Source organism: Venustampulla echinocandica, assembly GCF_003357145.1.
Source record: "Venustampulla echinocandica strain BP 5553 chromosome Unknown scaffold_2, whole genome shotgun sequence".
NCBI lineage: Eukaryota > Fungi > Ascomycota > Leotiomycetes > Helotiales > Pleuroascaceae > Venustampulla > Venustampulla echinocandica.
Genome location: NW_022474207.1, coordinates 3,097,366 through 3,111,873, shown reverse-complemented (window position 1 = coordinate 3,111,873; position 14,508 = coordinate 3,097,366). Strand labels below are relative to the sequence as shown.

At 48.8% G+C, this 14,508-nt stretch overlaps 5 protein-coding genes across 5 annotated transcripts; 3 read left to right on the top strand and 2 right to left on the bottom strand.

Moving 5' to 3' along the window:
- Positions 1 to 193: 193 nt before the first annotated feature.
- On the bottom strand, positions 194 to 1,301 carry BP5553_05405 (Uncharacterized protein; the record flags this gene model as incomplete). Its single annotated transcript, XM_032014028.1, has 5 exons — positions 194 to 358; positions 418 to 814; positions 884 to 958; positions 1,009 to 1,088; positions 1,164 to 1,301. 5 exons carry the CDS (start codon positions 1,299 to 1,301, stop codon positions 194 to 196), a joined length of 855 nt encoding a protein of 284 aa, XP_031870628.1.
- A 1,408-nt stretch (positions 1,302 to 2,709) lies between these two features.
- BP5553_05404 (6-phosphogluconate dehydrogenase C-terminal) lies at positions 2,710 to 3,696 on the top strand (the record flags this gene model as incomplete). The annotated part of the gene is made up of 2 exons (XM_032014027.1): positions 2,710 to 2,773; positions 2,855 to 3,696. The coding sequence occupies 2 exons, from the start codon at positions 2,710 to 2,712 to the stop codon at positions 3,694 to 3,696; spliced, it is 906 nt and encodes a 301-aa protein (XP_031870627.1).
- A 636-nt stretch (positions 3,697 to 4,332) lies between these two features.
- On the bottom strand, positions 4,333 to 5,866 carry BP5553_05403 (Uncharacterized protein; the record flags this gene model as incomplete). Its single annotated transcript, XM_032014026.1, has 2 exons — positions 4,333 to 5,633; positions 5,833 to 5,866. 2 exons carry the CDS (start codon positions 5,864 to 5,866, stop codon positions 4,333 to 4,335), a joined length of 1,335 nt encoding a protein of 444 aa, XP_031870626.1.
- A 1,313-nt stretch (positions 5,867 to 7,179) lies between these two features.
- Positions 7,180 to 10,318, top strand: BP5553_05402 (uncharacterized protein; the record flags this gene model as incomplete). Its single annotated transcript, XM_032014025.1, has 2 exons — positions 7,180 to 7,411; positions 7,470 to 10,318. 2 exons carry the CDS (start codon positions 7,180 to 7,182, stop codon positions 10,316 to 10,318), a joined length of 3,081 nt encoding a protein of 1,026 aa, XP_031870625.1.
- Positions 10,319 to 11,134: 816 nt separating this feature from the next.
- Positions 11,135 to 14,304, top strand: BP5553_05401 (uncharacterized protein; the record flags this gene model as incomplete). The annotated part of the gene is made up of 6 exons (XM_032014024.1): positions 11,135 to 11,374; positions 11,759 to 12,136; positions 12,230 to 12,573; positions 12,623 to 13,365; positions 13,416 to 13,723; positions 13,771 to 14,304. The coding sequence occupies 6 exons, from the start codon at positions 11,135 to 11,137 to the stop codon at positions 14,302 to 14,304; spliced, it is 2,547 nt and encodes an 848-aa protein (XP_031870624.1).
- Between the last annotated feature and the right edge of the window lie 204 nt (positions 14,305 to 14,508).

Below are 14,508 nucleotides of genomic sequence, written 5' to 3'. Positions count from 1 at the left end.
ATCGAAATTAGTTGGAGAAATTCCGGAAACCTACCTCTCTACCACAAGAGGGGCGTTATGCCGGATAACTCCAAGTCGTTGATAATAATATCATATAACAAACAGCAGGCTGAGTAGCTATGTCGCTGTCCCGAGTAAGACGCTCTCTCTTATGTCACACCTCTCTCTAATGTTCCGTGCACCTGCAGTTCTCCTAATCTCTTTTCTCCATCTCCGCCAACTCAATATCGGATTTTGGCCAAAAGTGTGAGAGATCCCCAACCGGGAGTTTCAGGGTTATCCGCATCTCAGCAGCCATCATGACAACCGTGATGTAATACCCAAGGAGGGCAACGACGAAGAAGGTAGCCCCGCCAGCCTGTCTCGAGTTAGCGCCCATGGAACCTCATGTGAAATCGCTTTCATCAAATCACACACCTTCTGCAATTTCAGTGCCATGTCAAAGTCACCAGTGCTGACTTTCCAATAGGCTCCTCCAATTATAAAGCTGCTTGTGAATGCAAGCAGGAAAATGAGCGCAAAGACAGTATTCGTTTTCAATGTGAAGAGGAATATGGTGAACAGCCAAAAGCCCCATACCATCAGATAGAGAGCAACGGCGGCATTATACCCAACCGATGCTGCTCCTTCAGCCGCGTTCCCGGTTGCTGAGTATGAAGCTGCTATTCCCCACGCAGGCGTCTGTAGGACACCGAATGATAGCCAGAAGACGGCAAACATTCCCATGACCATCATGGAAAAGAAATTGCCCATAATCCATTCACAGATCATGGCGAACAGAAGAAGTATCGGACCGGTGAAGTAAAAGATGCCCCTGGTGAGGTTTAGAGCTAGATATCCCGCGTTGGATAGAAAGACCAAGGAGGTTTGAGAAATATCTTACGCGACGCCAACTAATGTGGTAGCTCCTCCCCAGCCCATCAAAATTGCTGAAAATGTGAACGATGAAATAACGAATCTGCGGAAGATATTTAGACTAGCGCAATTTGCATCGGGGGGGAGCATTACCCCATCAAGCCCAATGGAGTTGGATTTGCAAAGCGCTGTCGAAGGTCGCCAACATTATTAGTTTTGGGGGTCAAGTATAGCTGTTTAGGCCCTCGTTAGCAAAACACTATAGGGCCAATGAACGGTAGATTGGCTATAGAGGCTGGATAACTAACCTTCTCAAACAATTCAGGTGAGATTGATATCCCACCTAATGACTTGACCTGGGAGATCGGGTGGATCCCCCCCGACTCTTCATAATTGGAATCAACTACTCCATTTTTTCTTTGATCACCACTGGTTCGTATAGACATAATTGCGGTTAGAGCTTCAAGTCTGATGGTTTACGGAAATAATTCTCGATGCTAATATTATCTTCACAAAGGCGAAATCCGCTTTCACATATTCACGAATTGCGATAGCTATATGCTTGACAGCTTCCACATCGAGAACAATTATCAATCGCTGACAGATGCCCCATCTCGCGGGAGGCTGCAGGACACCTTACAGTTTGGCTTGCCCGCTGCACACCCTCAATTTAATTCCAAATTGTGCATCATCGGTATCCCCAGCGAGGGTCGCAAGCATCCATGTGCAAGTCCCGAAATGGCCAGGCTTCCACGGCCCCGGAATATGTCTTGCCTCGGACACGGGGTTGTACGTAGTATTCCAAAAAATAATAGGCGGCAGGCCAACAATACCCATCCTAACCAACAGTCGGTGACAAGGTTATCCCGAGAGGGTGGTGCGAGTTACGGGCCTTGATGTTATGAGGTTACATTCAACGGACGCGGTCAGAAGAGGACGGGAGCCCGGCGGGCGACTTGCCTAAACCAAGTTTGCCCTCAAGCCTCTTTACTTTAGAATAAGTGCTGAGGCTATGGAACAGAAGAAGGCATGATTGGAGTGGTGATTGAACTTGCAACTGTGAGATAGGGGATGGATAGAGTTAGGAGACGCTACGAGAAAGTACTGTACATAGCAATAACAAAATATTAAGCTTGACCGGCAAAGATTGACGAAAGTCATGGTGCCATGTGTACCGTACTCGTCCATCGGTAGCAGGCTAGCAGCAGACTCGATAAATGCACATGTGCGGCTAGGAAACCAAACTCGCCAGGGGCATGAAAGCCTCCAAAAGCCAGTGGCTTTCTATAGCCTCAAACCCCACCAAAGCAGACAGGCTTTCGAAGACAATACTCGGAGACGGGCTGATCCCCGCATCCCGTAGACCAATTTTAATTGGTCAAAAAGACACGAAAGGCGTGGCGATGAAGCACTAGAGGCTAACTATTGTAGAATGGTGTGGTATATAAACCTTCCTTCTCCCAAGAAACCACTTCACTAACCCCACAGTCGTGGCGCCGTGTGTGGGGATGTGGGGCTTCTCCGACAATGACTTGGTGAACAATCAATAACGGACATGATCGCAGAGGTAACTGGTTCAGCTCTGGGAATATTCGTCATGGTTTGATCCTGACGTGAGATGGGGGGAAATCGTGTGTTTTGTTTCTCGTTCCCTCTACGCGAGCTGCTGACCCCAGGTCCGTTTGGTCGAGCACGTCCACTCTTGGCTGCCGTCTATTATTGTCGACACGTCCAATCTCCACAATCCTTCAGCTATTCATGTCCAAACAAACACAAAAAAAGAATTGCGTGTTTAACAACCTGAAAACCCAAGGTCACCCAACAACTTGATCCAGGCCCACCTTGCCCGCCCACATGGCTGATATGCACTCTACGGACCCCTCGAATGGGGGTTTAACTCTCGCCATCATAGGCTGCGGTATGCGAATCCAACCACGGAACCCGCGCCAGCGAGGAGCGAAATCCCCAATATAGAACATTATCTGACCCATACCACCAGGAACTATGGGCTCGGCCATTCTAGCCGGCGTCATTAAGTCATTTACGCGCACCCAATCTGCCGGGACAGAGCCAAGGATTAAACACTTCATCGCTACCGTGAATAGCCTTGAATCCGAGGAAGCATTACGGACACGGTTCATGGAATCGCAAGATCGTTTGGAAGTCCTCCACAGCGATAATGCCTCCGCGATGAGAAGTGCGGACATCATATTGTTGGCATGTAAACCCTACATGGCAGACACGGTTCTCAAAGCCGAGGGCGTGCGGGAAGCTGTCGAGGGGAAATTGATTATCAGTGTGCTTGTTGGGTCGCCTGTTGCCAAACTGGAAAGCGCTATTTATCATTCTGGTCTCAGAAAAAAAAGTGAAAAGCCAGTGTATATCAAAAGAGTGATGTTGAATATTGCTGCTGAGCTGGGGGAGTCGATGTCCGTCATCGAGGTGACCTCCATGCCCAAGCATATGGAAGAAATCACGGATTGGATCTTCCTCCAGGTTGGCAAAACCGCCGCCGTGGCCCCGGAGAACTTTGACATTGCAGGTGTCACGGCTGGCGTTTCAAGCGCATTTCTATCTGTTGCTTTAGATGGGATCTTAGATGGCGCCGTAAGCCAGGGACTGAAGCGTGCCGATGCTAGAAAGATGGTAACGCAATCTCTACTCTCCCTTGCTAGATTACTGGAAAATGGTGAGCATCCTGCTGTTCTGCGGGAGAGATGCGCCAGTCCGAAAGGTACAACTATCGATGGCTTGCTGTCGTTAGAAGAAGATCGTGCGAGGTACGCATTTAGCAAGGCGGTCATCGCGAGTTCGAAACGAAGTCATGAAATCGGAAATTGAAGCTGAGGCAAAGTATTGTCAGGGTAGGTACTACGGAGTAGGTAGCTAAGTGTGTGATCCAGGCCATACGACACTTGAACTTTAGTTGGCCTTTTACACTTCTGCCACACACATATTTCATTGGAGTTCGGCATGCCTACGAAGCCTGTTTGCTGAAGGCAAAGGAAAGTGGAGATGGAGGAACAAGCATCTGCATTTGTAGAAAAACCCAGTAGACGGCAGTGGATTATAGAACTAGTAGAGGCTAAATTGGACAGAATGTTTCCATCCCAGTTCACCACCTGAGGCCCCTTTAACAAATGAAGTGGCATTGAAAGAGGGGTTAACACTTCCTATGACTAGGGCGAGGACATAACAACACCCACAAAGGTATCACACTTGCTTCGGACACGATCTAGAGAAAGCAGGGGTTTTTATTAAGGTTTTGGGTATCATTGATGTGAATTAAACAATCATTCGAAGCCACTCCCGCATGTGGGGACTAATCGCGCTATCCATAACTCTGTCCTGCCCATTCCCACAACCTCGTTCTACTTGGACTTGGGAGCGATAAAGGCCATTAAGTAAAACCTCATAACCTGTGTTGCATACTTCATGCCTTCTCTGGCAAAATTCCGACCTTCGCTATTGGCTGTTCTAACTCGACTGGTCTGCCTTTGGTACGTCCGACTTGGATGCTTCTGTCCTAAGCATTCCTCCGTTGGGCTCTTCCACCTTGTCGGCATCGTCCACCTCGCCCCATCCAGAATTGGTGCGGCTGAGCCGGCCAGCCGAAGATGGTCCAGCGGTGTCCTTAGGACTGGACAATGGACTGCCAGACGCCGCTATTCCTCCTATGCTTCCGCTGGTACTATCATTCCTACCATGCCCAGCAAGGCCGCTCTTGACACTCCCTCCATCAGCTAAAATTGATTGCTTTCCAGCATAGTAGCTATTCCGCTCGCTCGGTAGTGCTGGCGCAACACCTGTGGCCGAGTAGATACTGGCTCGCTCATTCAGCCCTCCAAGACTTGGGCGTGGTTGATGTGGAGTTGGCGGAACGTTAGATGGGTCGATATTTGCGCTCAAGACGCTCAGTGGGAGAGACTCTCGACTACCGCCAAATAGTGACGACGGAGCAAGCGCGCGAACGGAAGCATCGGTATCCATCGAACGTCGTCTTCTCCTCTTCGAAGACGATGCCAATGTAAGAATCGACGCATTGTCTGTTAGGAGGTTGTTTGCAGTAGCAGTATTGTATGTTGGTGGATGTCCACCGCTCCCGGAAGGAGCAAGGTGTGCTGGGAGGGCGCTTGGTGGGGGTGAGATGGGAAACTGATGAGAGAACTGCATCGTCTGGTTGTTTGTATTAGAAGTCTGATGCGGGATATGAGCAGCAGGACCGGATACGGATTGTATCGTCGTGAGGGTTGTAGTGAGGGAGCGTACCGAGGGCGTCGGAGAGGAGAATGTGCTGTCTGCGCCTTGTCCAGTGCTAAGTCCACATCCATTCGTAGCATTTGTGCCCTGCCCGGACGATGGCGCGTGTGAAGCTGCTGCCTCCGAGTGTGCTGCAGTGGACACGGTCGCTGCCATTGACTTATTGCCGATAGTGGGCGGAGAGTGGCCATCATGGGACGACCGGACAGAATTTCTACTTTGATTTAGGGATGGTGTGCTTCTGGACATGCTGGTAGGTCCCGTAGAGAAGGAGCCACGGCCATTCGCGTTTGGTATTGAGGAGTGTCCATTTACATAGCCCGACTCGGGATACGGGTTGTTCTTCTTTGAGGCGGTAAGCCGCTTCGAGTGCGATTTGATCTGGGATGTATTTCGTTTTGCGGGGGTAGGATGGGAGGAAGCATTCGTATCTGTAGAGGCGCTTTTGAAGTTGGCGATCTTCTTTACCCACGTTGAGAACGGTCTGCGACGGGATGGCCGATCTGTCCCGTCCAATTCTTGGTTAGCTTAGTAGACGCAACAGGAGAAAGAGGACGAGGGGGAGGCTAAGATGACGATGACGATGCGCGGGAAACCATGATGATTACCACGCAATCGCAACCGCAATCCCGGTAGAACTTCGACTTGGGGTGCAGCATAGATATAGCTTTGACCAAGGCACTCAAGAGAAAAGCCCTCAATTGAGGAGGTACATACCAACAGGCTGCTGGGCTGCCTCGGCGGTAGCCATAATAAGCTATCTATTTGGGCGGACAAAGGTACAGATAGCCAGGGATCAAGAGACGGATGATAGTGAGCGCGGAGAAGAGCGATATATCGGGAACCGAACAAACGAAGCCACACGACACTGAAAAGGAGAGGAGTGGTGAGTGTCTTGGAATACTGTAGTGTACGGCAGCGATGGGCGGAGTTGGGAGTTGGGAGTTGGGAGTTGGAGTTGGAGTTGGAGTTGGAGAGTCAGGGTGGCGATGGAACGGGGCGATGCTTCGTGCCTGGATTGCGTACCTTGCTAGACGAGGCTGCAACAGTGCAATCTGATCTGATGTGCAGCGTATGGCGCATTCTTGGGCGAATTTGGTGCTAAACTCTTTTCGCCATATCTGACTGAAATTGAGATATTTGCACTACTTGAATATCTCAATTTTGGTGAGATGTTCGCGCGATTTGAATATCTCAATTTTGGTTAGATACCTAGGTATTTATACTACTTGAATATCCCAATTTCGGTCAGATATAGAGGCCTAGGCTACGGGGCATAAAGGCCTGGCGAGAAGGCCTGATAAGAGGGGATGGCTGCTATCCCGCTTTAGGTACTTGCACTTCTAAGTCAGTGGCGCTAGGTCTCTCTCTAGCTAGGTCTCGAGGTAGGTATAAGGGCCTAGCTTTAGGAATAATATCACTTTGCGATTGGCTAGATATTCGAATAATCATTATAATACTATACGCCGACTATCTAGATTGTATATAAAAGAGTGTACTAGTAGGAGCACGATATCAGATTTATATCTGAGTAATGGTCGTTGGGCCTTGTAATACTAGCGAAAACAGTTTTGCACCAAGTTCGCCTAAGAATGCGCCATAGTAGCGGGCCGAGAGCGCCTCGAAACGGCAGACCGGAATCTCGATCTCAAGGAATCCAGCAACACGGCCAACTGCAGCTACAGTACATCTACAACTACAACTACAGTATAACAAGCACTTTTTCATATGGTATTAAGAATCTACTATTCTGTGCCTACAATATCAGCTACATTAACATCGAACCCGTGCAACTACTTCTGCAGAATGGCCTGCGGAACCTGATCGATGCCACCCATCGCCCTGCTTCCACCGCCGTCTTGAGCAGAGCATCATCACTTCCGTTTTTGAAGATGACTATTTCGCACCAGGTCTCTAGATGCTATGCCATGATGGAAGGCGCCACCTATGCCCAGCCAAGCATATTTGCCCTGATCTGCATCCCTCCCAGATAGAATATAAAGCTTTAGCTTGACATTGCAGGAGCCTCAACGAAACCGAATCCCATCTCTCCCCAACTCTAACATGTCTATACAACCGCTACCTCCAAACGTCATCAGCCAGATCAAATCAGCGACAACAATTACCAGCCTCAATGGTGTTGTATGCGAACTCATGAAGAATTCCCTTGATGCTGGATCGACTAAGATTGATATCGCCGTTGACTACGCTCGAGGGGCCTGTGATGTGGAGGATGACGGGCTAGGGATATTACCTTCTGAGTTCCGCGAGAGTGGAGGACTTGGAAAGTTATACCGTAGGACATAGTCATAAATGCTGGTTTCTACAAACCCCAACTAACGTGGAATTGATAGATACCTCCAAGCTCGGTGACGAGAGCCAACTCCATGGCTGCCGTGGGACTTTCCTTGTCTCTCTCTCTGCTATGGCCCTAGTCTCGATTACCTCCCATCACCACTTTCACCACTCCCATAATACTCTAAGCATGCACAAGTCCGAGGTCATTGCTCGCCAGACTCCCGCTCCAGCACATCAGAATCTCCCATATCCTGCTCATGGAACACGCGTCACGGTGTGTGACTTGTTTGGGAATATGCCGGTCCGGGTCAAGCAGAGAGCCATAGCTGCCGAGAAATTCCGGGGTAATAACAAGGATTGGGATAGTCTGAAATGGAATGTTGTCATGCTCTTACTGTCTTGGCCTAGCAACGTTGCGCTCACCATCCGGGAGGTTGGAACTTTGCAGAAGATGAACATTAGACTGCCATCGGCAGAAGCACAATCTAGGCCAGGCGCTTTGGGTGGGATTAGTATCTCCAAAGTCTGTACCATTCTCTCTCAAGCTTCCTTTATTACTCCGGATGAACGGCCTTCATGGGTTCGTATTGCTGCCTGTACAGATGAAATACAAGTTGAAGGGGCAATTTCGCTTTCTCCGTCCCCTACAAAAAATGTCCAATTTATTTCCTTAGGTATACAACCATTGTTAACCGGAAATGGTCCGACAATCGTGCATGACGATATTAATCGGCTGTTTATGAACTCTGCCTTCGGCAGTGAAGAAGACTTTTATACTTTAGATGATGCAGAGAGAATAAAGCGAGCAAAGGACGGACGGTATCGATCTGATGGGTATACAAACCGAGAACTGAAAGGCAGCAAGAAAGGGGTAGATCGATGGCCGAAATTTTACATCAATATACGTATGATGCAGCATAGGCCTCACGAAGTGGACGATATTCTGGATAATCAAGGGACTGCTCTTCGCTCAGTTATGGAATTACTACAAGTAATGATTTTGGAATTTCTTAATCGAAACCTCTTTCGGCCGAAAGTTGGACAAGGCCATCAACCTCGCCTAGGCAGTGAAGATTTCTTGAACAAATCTTTTGAAAACACTTTTAAATTAGCCAAGGAACAGGACGGGTGCCCTTCTGATAGTATTGGAAGACCTCTTCCCTCCTCGTCTGTCCAAGCACCCACCGAGGAAAAGTTGGCTAGTAGGAAGAAAGGGCCTTCGGCGATTCTGCACCCTAAGCATGACCCCTTGGGCGTGCAGGTCAAGCTTCCAATCATCCGCAGATCTTCGTTCCAACTCGCATCCGGCTTTGACAGTTGGCCACATATCAAACAAGGGGTTACACATCCACAGACACAGACACCAGATCATAAGAGCAACCCAGTGCCCATTCCAGCATCTGAACGCCCCAAAAATGCGGATAATGCCTCCCTGATATCTACTGCATCAAGATCGGCCGGCAAGGCGCAAGCCCCGCCAGCCCTTCTATCCTCGAGTGGCAAAATTACTCGCCGACCCTTCGCAGAGGTTGAAATATACACAGCTCCAATCCAGAAGGTCTTGTCAAACTCTTTACCACAGAATGAGACCTCTATCCCCGAAGCCACAAATGATGACGTGCTTGTCGAATGGATGAACCCTATCACCAAAGTCAGATCCTTTATCAACCAGAGGACCGGCCACACAGTGGTTAAAAATACGAAAAATGTGAAAAGCGGATCGACTCATCCAACCGTGAGCCAAGGTCCTGCCTTTTGCCGCGCGAATCTCAAAAGAGGTCTCACAGCTATAAGTGGCGAGACAAGTCCTTGGGTCAGCAATATACTTAGGAATTGGGACAACCCAGTCTTCGCACCAGCCGAAGCTTTAATTCCCCAGGTTAATTTAAATGGCTTGGTCGATGCTACTCAGGATATACTGCATGGTCGCCGCCACCATTGTTCACAGATCGAGCTTGATCGAGCATTCAAAGACTTTTCATGTAGCATCAGTGCATGTATATCCAAGGATGCCTTGAGTAGCGCAAAGATTATATCGCAAGTGGACAAGAAGTTTATTCTGGTGAAACTCCATGCGGCGGACATCCCGGTGGGACAAGATAAACGATTAGGCCAAGATTCGATGCTTGTGATTATCGATCAACATGCAGCAGACGAAAGAGTTCGGATTGAAGGTTTGATGGAGGAGCTTTGTACGCCGAGCGACTCCTCGTCGGCTAGTACATCCGGATCGGACGTGTTAACCACAGCCTTGGAGAAACCTCTTGAGTTTGAGATTTCTCCTCAGGAAGTCCAGCTCCTTCGCTTACATAGGAGCCATTTTTCTCACTGGGGTATTTTATACAACTTGCCGGACGATGAGTGGGCTTCTAATCAGAACGAGAGAGGAAAATCTACGCGCAAGGTGCTTGTTTGGAGCCTTCCTCCTGGAATTGCCGCAAGGTGCAAAACCGACCCACGTGTGCTGTTCGAACTCATCAGGGCAGAAGCCTGGATATGCGCAGAAAATGGAACTGCAAGCAATTCTCCGGCTACCTCGGTTGTATCCAACGATACACTAGATTCGACGCGTGCCTGGATTCATCGCATTCACAATTGCCCCCAAGGTATTATCGACATGCTCAACTCCCGTGCTTGTAGAAGTTCGATCATGTTCAATGACGAACTGAGCCGAGAGCAATGTGAGGAATTGGTAAGAAGACTGGCTGATTGCATGTTCCCGTTTCAGTGTGCGCATGGCAGGCCAAGCTTGGTACCGCTGGTTGACTTGGGGATACTAATTACACATGTGGAATTGCCGGGCATTGGCTTAGAGGAGCCTTGTGATCGTGGGAGAAGTTTCGGTTCCGCCTTTACGGATTGGAAGAAAAATCTCGGTAGTGATTCTAGTGACGACGATGGATGATGACAGACACACCTCATTTATACATACCCGTTGGCGGTGGCTCGCCAACTGGTACTTCACTCGCCCTACCTGCCGGTTTCATAGGTTTAGATCGGATTACCGGACTGCCAAATGCTCAGATTCTGATGTGCCTCTCCTGGCGCTCCACGAGGCGATCATCCCCCAACATAAGATGGTCTAACCTGTAGCAACTAGATACCTAAATTTATATGTGCTCGAGGAGATAGAAGAGCGCCTTCTGGAAACAATTTAACTAATCTTAAGAGCATTTGAATTTGAAATACAAGTAGCCGTCCAAGGACTCCTATCTCGGTACCTATATACTTCGTAAGCACGTGAAACGGAAATAAGATCCTCCGGATGCAACCCCTCGGTCTATGGTGCCCGCACGGCCCGTCTGTCTAATAAGTCTCCTACTCTTAACTGAGTTCACTCATCCAACATCCACATCAACAGTCAGCGAGCCACTCGGCGGAGACTTCCAGGCATTCCTGCAATTTAATGGGTTACATTATAATTCCGTGAGACCTGATCCTCGATAATCCGCCAGGGTCCTCCTCCGAATACGTTTGATTTTATAACCGCTGGGCGGTCCGTTATCGAGTTGCCGACTCGCCGTCAGTCCCCGCCCGGCGACCTCCCCTGCGCCTAAGACACCGGCCCCTCTGTACTGGAATTCGCCCTCTCATCCCATCACGCAACTCCATTTCTCTCGGAGAACACAACGCATAAATTTCTTTGGGGCATCGTCGCTCCGATATTTCTGCTCCGGCAGCCATTCGACCTTCTACTACCGGTCCGGGAGACTTCTCTATGATGGCGAGCGCGGCGCCGAGTTTGCCACCATTGATGGAGTCGGGCGCGGCATCAGCATCAAATGCCGACGGTCCTACCCAGCCCCAGCAACACCAGGATCAAGGGCAAAGTCAACATCAGCAGCCCGATTCCTCGCGTCCGCTCCCTCCGCCCCTTGATACCATGAGGGCTTATCGGGCGTGTTTGAATTGTCGTAATAGGAAGAGCAAATGTGATCTGGATGCCAATCAAGGGAGACCGGTGAGCTGAGCCGAATTTATTTTCGTTATTTCGTCGGATTAGAACGCTTGTTAAGTTAAGAGCAATATACACAATTGTTTGAGTGCTTCTCCCTAGCTTTAGCTGAGGCCAGTTATCCTGACTTATAGGCATATGTTCATATATGCCTATATTCGCCCATATATGGTCAGGTTTATGACAGAAAAGGCTAGGCAATATGATATCTCATGGGCCGAGTGGTATCTAAGTGCTATCATATTCTCTTATGCCTTTAAATATCAACATGAGCAGGGTTCGTGACGATAATGTTCGTTGACACGTGATATGAGTTTGGTCTAACTAGGTCTATGGTGCCGCATTTCCAGTTTGTAACCATGACCTCACTGCTTACTTTTTGTTTTATAGCCATGCCGCAGATGCCAAAGAGAAGGGAAGGAGTGCATACTTGGAGAGAGCCACCGCGGCGGCCGTCGAGTGAGGAAGAAACCCAGGCTTGATCATGAGGACCCAACACCCGACGACCCTTCCTCAAGTCTAGGTTTCCAAACCGCGTTACAAACTCCAACTACGGCATCGAATCCCGGATATAGTTCATCTGGTGCAGTCAATGCAAACTACAGCCCCCATTCTACTCGGCACGCCCCCCAGCCACCTCAGCCAATTCATGATCAGTACGACAATAGACAAGAACCGGCCTACGGATGGCACCAGCAACCTACCCCGACCAATACTACACGCTCCGACAGCACTGGTGCATCGAGAAATGCAACGGAACAAGCAAATGTAGGTGGTTTCTACTTTCACCCTTCCTCGACCTTTTCCGTATTCCTGGCGGGATGCCTTTGCTTAGTGGATCCTAAACTAACTTTCACACAGCTTCTTAACCAACCTACTGACCCTTCATTTCTACACCGGGCAGGATCGAGTGCGAGTATTCTCACAAAGTCTGGAGAGCGAACGACTGTTCAAGAGAATATTGCATCGGCAGATTTACAAAATCCGTCGGATGCTTTGGACATATTAGCCCAAGTTGCAGACCGAGTAGATGAAGGTGATTCTTCTGCGAGTGACCAAAACCAAGGACTGTCAAAGCAGAAGCATATTAGGCCGATTTCTCATTTACAGGGTCCAAATCATTCTAAAGTGGATGATCAATTTCACTACAAGCCGGTTCAAGATGGATCGCTAAGTCCTGAGATGATTTACCATTTATTTTCAAGGTAGGTTACATGTCCCCTTCTATTCCTTCCTGTTAACGAAAGCTTGTAGTTACGAGGAATATTTCCATCCTTTCTTCCCAATCATTCCCCGAGAAACGTTCGATCGCACGAGACTACCTTGGTTGTCTCGTCATGAACCCCACCTATTCTCGGCAATCCTCACTGTTGCATCAAAAGACAACGAAAGAGTGCACCAGGTTTGCTACGACCATAACCAGCAACTTATTTCCATGCTCCTTGCTGGTACCGATGCAAATGTAGAGGCTGTTGAAGCGCTTCTCTTATTGTCACAATGGGTTTCCCATCGCCCCCAGGCGTCAATTGCTGTTGGTCGTGGGGAAGAAGACCGAGTAGCCTGGATGTATATTGGGACCGCATTACGTTTGGGATACTTTCTTGGGATCGATCGAACGTCCTTCAGGAACGATTCAGGTGAAGATCCGGCCGTATACAATCGAAAAAGACTTGTGTGGTCTGCATGCTATATATGCGATCGCCAGGTGTCTGTCAGGCTTGGAAAGGGGTTTTGGGCTCGTGGCCCAGGGCCCTTATCTGGGTTGAAATCCAGCGATTTCCCCACCCTCCAGCCGTTGTTGCCAAATTTGGATAACTGGGCTCTCATCTTCCAGGCAAATCTTGAATTGACACAAATATTCGGCAATGTGCATGATATTTTGTATTCTTCCAAAGGACATGGGTGGAAGGAAATGCTAGAAGGACGATACGCAAAGTACCTTGACGATTTCCGCACCAGCATCAGAAGCTGGAATGATATTTGGGGGACATTAATATGTGAGTTCAGTGATACCCCTCAACCAGAAAGGCAGCTAACAAAAATGCAGGCTCACCTCGACTAAAAGCTAGCTTGCTGTTGACATATGATTATTTACGGTTATATGTAAACGCATTTGCTTACCAGGCCACGATATCTCGTGCGTTGACCTTTCAACGTGATAGTCAACATACGCCCAACCGGCCAATGCCATTAATAAATGCGTCGGCTCCGGATGCACGCTTTATATATGAAGCTCTGGATGCAGCAAAGTCATTACTATCAACGTTCAACAATTTCGTCGACCCCGAAACGCTTCGGTACATGCCATCGTCATATTATCTTTTCATTATCTATAGCGCCGTGTTTCTTTACAAGGTACGTTTTTCCTGATTTCGCGAAATTAAAATTGACGTTTGGACTAGGCAAGGTCCACCACTACGATGACGGAGGAGGAGCGAACCGGTGTACGCCATATGATTAATCAAACCATTGAGCGCCTTCAGAAAGCCTCAGTAGGGGCGAACCACATGGGCTCTCGTTATGCGCGGTTACTCCAATTGCTCTGGCGCAAAGCACCTAAACGGAACACTGACCGCAATGGGCAACATCCATACGGCATGGACGGCCGTCTGAACCTCGGCCAAAATTCTTCCAACAATCCACAACACTCTGGTTTTGACCCGCACGGGACCGGCAATTTTTCAGAAAATATGGGAATGGCCAATGCAGGCGGCAATGAACAGTTTCAGTCCAGACCAAGCGGAGCTTTCAGCTGGTTAGACCTGGGAGCGACGTGGAATTTCGCAACGCAGAATAATACTCTTGCAGGGAGTACGGGCGATTCTGATAATGAAATAATGCTGGAGAGCGGTCTGAGTCCTTTTGAGATGGGAGATTTCGGGGCATTTACGGATTATTCTTTGCTCGAGGGTGACAACCCGAATCTGATATTTTGAGCTAGGATGCCGGTTTTGGGTCGGAAGGTGGAGTTACAATTGGATTGTGAAAGGATGGGATAGCGATTTGGCGTCATGGCAAATAGCTAGGCGTTTTTAAAGGGAGAAGTTTTACGAAGTATGATCCTTCGCGGCCCTAGAGGCCTTCTTGCCCCTCCGTTCAAGGATGGGCCAGGTCGAGTAATATACACATATTTTGCAGCC